General features: G+C 39.1%; 2 protein-coding genes across 2 annotated transcripts in view; both read right to left on the reverse strand.

Moving 5' to 3' along the window:
- Positions 1-5,103, reverse strand: part of LOC133846250 (calcitonin gene-related peptide type 1 receptor) — a 39,588-nt gene extending 34,485 nt beyond the window's left edge. The window contains exon 1 of the mRNA XM_062281083.1: positions 4,143-5,103. The gene's annotated coding sequence lies outside the window, so the exon portion shown is untranslated. The remainder of the gene's footprint in view (positions 1-4,142) is intronic.
- A 966-nt stretch (positions 5,104-6,069) lies between these two features.
- On the reverse strand, positions 6,070-7,290 carry LOC133846264 (uncharacterized). Its single transcript, XM_062281120.1, has 3 exons — positions 6,597-7,290; positions 6,336-6,532; positions 6,070-6,261 (listed from the first exon to the last, which is right to left on the reverse strand). Exons 1-3 carry the CDS (start codon positions 7,265-7,267, stop codon positions 6,167-6,169), a joined length of 963 nt encoding a protein of 320 aa, XP_062137104.1. The 5' UTR covers positions 7,268-7,290; the 3' UTR covers positions 6,070-6,166.
- Positions 7,291-8,684: the final 1,394 nt, after the last annotated feature.

An 8,684-nucleotide genomic window follows, 5' to 3' on the forward strand; every position in this document is an offset into this window, starting at 1 on the left:
TCTTTGAATTAAAGAAACAAGTACTTTATCAAATAGTTCATTAAAATGCTGACTGCAGTGTAACAAGTAGTTTGTTAAAAGCGCGACTTCACTGTTCGCTGAAGTACATAGTTCATTAAGTGCTTGAAGTAACTGCGCGCTGGAGGCGTAATTAGATGTCAAATTGCAAATGAAATTCGTTGACCCTCGTAATTTCTTTACAAATTATGCACGGGGTGCACATAAAGAGGCTAGACTGTAGCTGCAGGAGTGGAGAGACAATTGCATGCTCCGAGATGACTTGGATGGACAACAGTGGAATGCAGCGATGGACAATCACGACTCTGACTGCCGCTGGGAATGGGCATGCCATAGCCAGTTCTCTCTTGCTCTCTGTTTCTCTGCCTGTTTCTGCTGGGGATTGGGGACTGGCAAATGAAGTATGACATCTAGGGGCAGCGGGGGAAGGGGATAGGAGGAGATAGGCCTTCGCTATCAGTTGTAGCTGAAGCAGCTGGCTTGGCTTTGAAATGTTTAGTCGAGACAGACAAATAAGTTGATTGTTTTGTGTGTTTGCAGCCAGCACGTAAATGATACTGACAGGCCCATGACGGTTGGATCTCAACGCCAATGGCTCGTCAAGTGGCAGCAACAGCAAGAGCTACAGCAGCAGCAGCATCAGATGAGACAAAACTTAATTTCTACATTTGCTGACACGATAACAACAACAAAAACAATGACAACTAGAAGGAACAACAAGGCATATCAGAGTAAATTTAGTGCGGCGGTTGAGTGGGTAAACTGGTCAGTGAGAAGTAATCGAAGTGGCAAGCGGTGGTAAGTGGTAAGTGGTAAGCGGCAACAGTAGCACATCGATTGGGATAGCCAGCATTTTGTTTAGTTTAGCTCATCTCTGGGCGTCTATTCCATTAGACGCTTTTAGTGCTTGTTAAATTCCAATTAACAACTTTTTCTGCCAGTTTTTTTGTTTTTGTCGATTAACGATTTGCTGCACGTTGCATGTTGCACGTTGCAGTATGGTGCAGGCTGCCATTTAAGGGGAGAGTTGCCTCCTCAATCTCAATCTTAGTCGCTCAGTCTTGGCCTCAACTTGTTGCTCGCTGTCAGCAGCATCTTGCATCGCTCACGATGCCTTTGCGTTAATTGAACCCGCACACAGTTGGCCATGTTAGAGTCACATTAGTTGTGTAGTTTGTTTACCTGTCTGTTGGTTTGTTTGTCTGCCTGTCACGCAACTGTTGCACGTTGCACGTTGTCAATTTCAAAAACCTGAACCCATCCGGATGAGTGAGTCAGTCACTCAACTAGCATTTCTTGCTGTTTTTTTATTTCCTTTGCATTGTAATTCTTTATGGAGATCAATAACAATTAATTTTAATTCTAATTTCGACTTTTAGCCGTTTGAGTATTCAACTTATTAATGATTGACCATTCATGCCGACGACGAGGCGATGAGGAAAACGATTTGAAGGCATAATGAAAATTAATTGATCCTATGCACAGCTCAGCGCACACAATTCAATTTCAATCATCAACAACTTTTGCGCGCCAAAATGGTTTGTTTTTTTTTCTCTTTCGTTTTTGTTCGCTATCTTATACAATATTTTTTTGTTATTTGTTTAGATTTAGCAGACAAAATTTCAACCCAGCCCAATTTTGATGGAAAATGCGGTTTTGATGTTTTCAACCGAAAATAGATTTCGATTTCGATGGCGATGGCGATTGCGATTGCAATTAATTAAAAATGCTTCGTGCAATAAACATTCTGTATGCGCGATGAGAAACGTCTAATGATAATCCATGCCAGTGAGAAAATTAATTGTTTAAATGTATCTTGGCTGTGGGCCAAAGTGAACAAGATTTACATCTCGTTCGTTGTGTGTTAGTTGTGGCAGCACATTTTCTGCTGATAAATGAAGTTTAATGGCCAACCAATAATCGAAACGGAAACATGAAAAGTCTACGAGTAATGTGCGGCGCATAGACTAAAATTGTATTTTTAAAAATGTGGCATATACTTTACTTTTTTTTTGTTTATTTTATATCGAATTTTACGACCACTGCAGGGGTTTTCATAACAAACATATTGGATAAAAAGACAAAAACAAACAGAATTTAGAAGCAACCAATTTAAAATAAAATCGTGAGCGGGAAAATCGTATGGAAACAATTAAAATAGATCATTTTAAAAATAATGATTTATTTGTTTGTGCAGTTTGGTTGTGTTTATTTGTAATTATGTGGTAAATATTTGCACAAAGTGGAAAATGGAATTAATAAATACCAGAAACAAACAGTAACAAAATACATAGAAGCATTAAATTTGAAATTTAAATTAATAAGCAACAGACAACTATGTTTTTAATTGATTTTAAAGATGTTTATTGTAACATATTCATAAATATGTAGATGTTTAAAACATTCTTATAGTGTACTTGGTACTCTATTTAAATAAATCAATAAACAATATTGAATTTTCAAGAAATATATTACAACTATGATATGGGTATTATAACTTTGTACTTCCAGGAAATTTATTTAATAGGCAGAAGGAGGATCCTCTGACCCCTTGCTTTGGCTGACAACATGGTATATTTTATACTTAATGGTATATTTTTGAAATGCAGTACTATGCTAATATACTGTTATGGTATTAACTCTGCATATTTTAAGAATTATACTGCACTCGACTGAAGCTTTCTTTCTTGTTAAATCGTTCGAAAGATATTTATAGCAATGCATATTCAGAGCTATATATCCCTATATTAATAGCGAATATACAAATGTATAAGCAGATATTGAAAATGTCCAAATATTAGTGTCTAGTATTCAATCATCGTCATCGCGCTTATGATCAGCTGAATTAGAATCATCTGACTCAGTTTATTTGCTTTTTCAATTTAAGAGAAAAACATATATAGTGTATATGTGTGTATAATATGAACAATTTGTATAGTATAGTATAGTATATAGTATAGTATTTCCATTACTCGTGTACAGATTTCTTGGATATCTTGAAAGCGTCGCGTCGCCAATTCCCCAGCAAAAATCTGACTGTTTGCGTATGCGAATACTCGTATGATAAATAAATCTAGTGTCTGCCATTATTTACTTATAGCGGTTGCATTAGCGACCACGTGCACTACAATAACAGCACAGAGAACAACAACAAAGTTAAACAAAAGCCACCCACAAGCCCACACCGATCCACGGAATCGTAGTCGACGTCGTCATCGTCGTCGCATTTTGGCCAAAGAATCGTGTGCATTTTGCCTGCTGCCAAGTTTATTGTTTAAACTCAAATGCTGATAAATATGTAAGTAAAAGCCAACTGATAGTATGTAGTATGTAGCTATCACAACAAGTGGCGAGGGGTGAGGGAGGAGCGACAGCTAAGCGCCTAATGTCAAATAGACAATAAACGGCATGTTTCACTAGCAAAATTGTATTTGCTTTAGGATCGCTTCGCTCGTTAGGCTTTACTTGTGTTGTATGTACGTAAGCAGTTGGGGGAGAGGAAGGCGGAAAGGGAATGAATGGGTGACAAATGGTTGCAGATACATCATGATCGTGCCACAATGATAGCACCACAGTCACAGTCAAACAGTCGCGCCGCATGAAATCATCGATTACGTTCGATAACGATTTCGATTTGTCTTCACTTTGATGCATTTGATTTGAATTGGTAAAGTTAACGCAGTTCAGAGACGAACAATTAAAGACATTTACCTTAAGCTGGCGCAAGATTTATGGCTTTGCAACGTGGGCGCATGTCAGCATTTGAATTGGGGGGGCGTGTCAAATGGGCAAAAGTCAAAATGTTGGCTTTGATTTATGCAGCTGAGATTTTTCGGCGCATAGTAAAATATAAGAAAAGGAGCCAACGAAAATTTGCATAAGCGCAACCCAAAAATGTTTTATATAGTCAGTCGTATAAAGTATGTAGTACATAGGTGAATTCCCAGCTAGAGCTTTAACAAAGACCTGGGCTAGGTGTTTTTCAATTTACAGTTTCATAATTGTGCCACGCCCCCAGCCCCCGCCCCGCATGCGAGAGTGTGTGTGTGGCAGGTGTGTGTGTGTGTGTGTGTGTGTGTATGTGTGGCTCTTTAGAAAAGCGGCCTTATTGTAAATCAACTTACCGGAATGCGGAAGGTGGCGTTGCCTCGTTATGTGAGTGGAAGGTGGTGGAGTGTGGTGTGGTGTGGTGTGGAGGACGGGGCAGAGATGCCTCTAAGCAACTTGTCGCATATCCTGCAACAGTGCAGTGGCAGCTAGGAGAGCGTTGCCCGTTGCGCCCCTGGCTGCCTCGCTGCTCGCTGCCTCGTCGTTGACGTTGTCAGCAGTTAATTGAATTAGTTGTTAATTTATGGCTATGTTTTCACTGGGAATTTTGTGAATGTGCGCGTTGCTAACAATGAAGATCCACTCCAGGGGGAAGCTCAAGCTAAAGCTGATGCTGATGTTGAAGCTGAAGCTGAGGTTGCCTGTTGTTGCACGATACACTCAGCAAGCGGTAAGCGACACTCGGTGGCATGCGAAGGACGCCGCCGCGACGCTGCTGCTTCTCTGTGACAATGCGGCAACTTGAGTTCACTTGATTAAATGCCTGCCACTTAAATTGGCGCTTAAGCGGCACGCACTGCAAGCGGCGATAACAAATCGTCAACCAGCAAAACGCGTATTTGTTTCTTTTCTTTTTTTTCCTTCTTGTTTTTTTTTTTTAATGGTCTTTTATGTCCACTTGCAGTACGTTTATAGAATATACATATACACAAACACTTGTCGCGTTGTTATTATTATTAGTATTGTTGTGTACTTCAATTTGATGTCACATTGAAATTCTCTTTGATATTTTCTTTTTGTTGCGCTTTTTTTTTTTTATTTCATTGCCCGACACATTCTTTATTCTTCATTCATTCACAATATGCGATTTTTTTTAGTGCTCACAATAAAGTGAAGCGTTTAACTGTTGTTGAGTTTCGCAACATTTGTTTGAGTTGCGCGCCACAGAGAAATAATGTTGACATCCGCGTGGGACGTTCTGAATTCGCGGCAGTTGAACGGCAACTGAAAATCCGCATGCCGCAACATTCATTTCAAAGGCCACGCAACAATTGCGCCGGCCGGCTGCTTGGAGCTTTCTATACGCTGCTCTGCTGTTGTGCTGCTCATGTCTCATTTCCTACTGGGTGTCTGCTTTCTTAACAGCGCGCTAACAGACTGCTGCCTCGCTTAACACTGCCATTTCGAGTATAACATGCAAGATGTTGCCGCGCTTACATTGCATTGTTTGAATTGATTGTGTGGTAGCCAAAACAAACTAAATGATTGATAATTATGTAAAGTTTTGTTATTTTTTTTTATAGTTCATTGAAATCTACATTGGTCTGCGCTGCGTGTGGCACAGATAGATTCCCGTCGGATCAGAGTGAGCATTCTTTGGGACTGAGTGCTGATAAGAAACTATACTATTGCCGTTATTCTTCAAGTATTGTGATTTATATACATTTTTTTGTTGTATTTTATTTGGATGACGCAGTACGAAAATCACAATCTTTATGCATTCTAATTGTGCTCTAATTAAATTCTGCTGTGCCCGTAAATTTTGGGAAATTATAAATATTTAATATTCTATAAATAAACACTGAACGCTAAAAAGGGGCGCGTATTACGTAAATATTCTGATTAGTCTTTCGATTAATAAAAACATAGTAAAGCCCACACACTTGTTGCTCAGCCATGTGTGTTTGCATTCACAATAGACAGCTCAAGCTTAAGCAAAGCTCTGCAAAGCTCTTATACTCAGCTCTGTGTTAAGCTGTTAATTCAAATTACGTTTTGATGTGTCGTTTTCAAGTGTAGCTAGACAAGTTGACATACAAATTTGTAACGCTTCTTGAGATAGTCGCTTATCATGGCTGTAATTATCAGTGATAAGCATTGTCAAGTTGTCAACTCAAGTTGATGATTTCTGATAGTTGTGCAAATACATATATATCTAGAATTGATACGAGTCAGAGTCAGAGATACGATAGAACACAACAACAACAACAACAAGAACAACACTTCTTTCTAGATAGCAAAGTTATTTTCGTCAATAAATCAGTTAACAAGTTAAATGTTTATTTTAACCGCTGCTGCTGCACGCTCCCCTCGAAGCTTTTTATTGAACTGTATAAGTGAAAGCGAAGCCCTCATCATGTGGTTCATAGATGCCATCGCTGTTGAAAAGCACAATCAAAGGACCTGGGTTGTCGCCTGGAATAGAAAGAGAGAGAGAGGGAGATATGTAGTAAAAGGAGCTTTTTGGACAAAAGCTGCTTTGAACTTACTGGTTATGACCACATCGCCACTGGTGGCGCCACAGAAGTAGGTGGCGCGTTCGTTGTTCGCCACCAATGTGGCTTGTGGCACCATCAGAAAATCGGCATTCTGCACGCTGGAGCTGCCGCTGCGATAACACGAGCTATCGGTGAGCAAAGTGGTCGCTTCCGAAGTGGCGCCCACATGGAAGAAGTACGAGCGAATGCTGTGGAAACATGAAGGAATCAATTCGAAATTCAATTCAATTTAAACCTCTTGCTTTAACTCACGTGAGTGCTGTTGTGGAAGTATCGCGACGGAAGCAAATGGCATAGTTCAAATGCGATGGATAAATACCGGCGCCCTCGTTGTAGTTGAAGGACTTGACCACGCCTTTGGCATCTGGGAAATACTGCAGACAACCGGGTGGCGCCACTTGGAAGCCATCAGTGTAAGAGGTGGCACGCTGCTCAATCTCCAGCTCACGCACCGAAGCGCCAGCGGGACATTCCAATTGGCTCACCACCATGTTCCAGTCGGGTGTGGGCAGCGAAACGCCGCCGGCACGATTTGCCAGAGCAATCAACAGATCGATGCGTGAGACGCCAGCGGTGGCATTGAAGGGAACATAGATGTGCTGCCAGACCTCAACACCGCACAGTCTCAGACCGTTGACCTCGAAGTAATCCTGATCGCACTCGGCCGTCTTCAGTCCTCCAGATTGTTCGTGCAACGTTGGCTGAGCGAGTGTCATGGCGAAATCAATGCGCAGCTGGCACACATATTTGCTGTATGCATTGATGTGGTACTCGCATTCTCTGGGCGGATTCGTTGGAATCACCAGATTGATGTCCTTAGACGAGGTGGTGCCACCGCAGGTGGGTTTCGCCACCGAAGCAGCTTGAACGCTGACTCCAACTACGCCCACAATGAGCACGGCAATTGCAATGGAACTCTTCATATTCGGTTTTGAGTCTATGGCCAAGTGTTGCCTGCTTTTTATATTCGCTGGCTTCTGCTCCCCATTCCCTCCATTATCAGGGGCTGGTTGGCAAACTAATTACCCGTGTAAGGCGCCTCGATAACGAATCGATAATGTTATAGCGCACAGGTGCACAGGGGGTCTTCGATTCGATTCAATTCGATTCGAGAATTCCCATACTCCATTCCAATGTACAGCAATTCACTGACATTTCCAATTAGAATGCATGTAATTGCCTGGGAAGACAAGCCGCAAGCTTTATAAATAAACATAGTGCGATGGCGATGCGACGTTGGTTTTTGGGTTTGGGCAAAAAGTGAGATTAATTTATAAAGTATACAATGTATTGATTAATTGTTTATTGTACGTAATGAGACAGCGACCTAATAAATATTTACAAGCGCTTATGCTGCGGTCTTGATTTCCTCTGCTCACCGATGCATTCAACACGCATGTAAAGTTGCATTTTATGTACAAAAGGTTATGCAGTTTAAATTGCCGCATAATTTAATTGAGCAAATTTGTAATTAATTAAAAGGTGGTTACTTTCATCACATGTCATAAGTAAACATTAAAGCATTAAACAATCTAACTTCAGAGTAAGGCACTGATGAAAATATGGTTATAAAATTTATCAATTTAATTTGTAAACTATTTACATATTTATAAATATTAGACACTTTAAAGTAGGGACCGCAATAATAATTATTTGGAGTTGGTAAAAATCATACCCCAAAATTCTTCAGGGCAAATAGAAAAATGCCATATTAGAAAAGTTTAATTATTATTAAAATAAAAATAATCATAATAAATAAAAATCAATTTTTATTATAAAAATCAAGCAAAATATTTATTATTGATTTGTATTTTAAAAATCTTTGCAGATCATACATAAATTTTATTTTCGCCCTCGAAATTCGAAAAATAATTGAATAAAGAACGTAATTTTGAAGCTGCAGTTGTAATATGTTGGTACATTTATAAAAATTTTAGAAGTTATGTACATAAGAAATACTTTTGTATGGCAAAACAAACAAGAAAATTATAGTAGGTCTGGTGTATGTATTTCGTACTCTTGGTAAATTTTGAATGTAGTACTGGAAAATTCGGTTTTTTTTTTAATTTTTCGGTAATGTAATAGTAATGTAGTACTGGATAATTCGGTATATTTCGTAATCTATGGTATATTTTGAATGTAGTCGAACACTCTCGACTATAGCTTCCTTAATTGATTTTCATCGCCAAATTAAAAATAAACATAATAATAAAATCAATAGGAATATTGCAAATAATTTTTTGATGCGTATAATTTTCAAATATGTACTTTAAAAATATAACTCTATAATTCTAAACAAAATAAAATAAATTATGAAAATGGATATTGGTTGTTAATTTT

This window comes from Drosophila sulfurigaster, chromosome 3 (genome assembly GCF_023558435.1).
Source record: "Drosophila sulfurigaster albostrigata strain 15112-1811.04 chromosome 3, ASM2355843v2, whole genome shotgun sequence".
Taxonomy (NCBI): Eukaryota; Metazoa; Arthropoda; class Insecta; order Diptera; family Drosophilidae; genus Drosophila; species Drosophila sulfurigaster.

What these genes read in the sequence shown, in the direction of transcription:
- LOC133846264 (XM_062281120.1), bottom strand. Translation starts at nt 7,267, where the DNA reads ATGAAGAGTTCCATTGCAATTGCCGTGCTCATTGTGGGCGTAGTTGGA. An exon ending in ACTTCCACAACAGCACTCAC is followed by an intron (nt 6,533 to 6,596) that starts GTGAGTTAAAGC and finishes ATGTTTCCACAG; the next exon opens with CATTCGCTCGTACTTCTTCC. An exon ending in TGGCGATGTGGTCATAACCA is followed by an intron (nt 6,262 to 6,335) that starts GTAAGTTCAAAG and finishes TTTCTATTCCAG; the next exon opens with GCGACAACCCAGGTCCTTTG.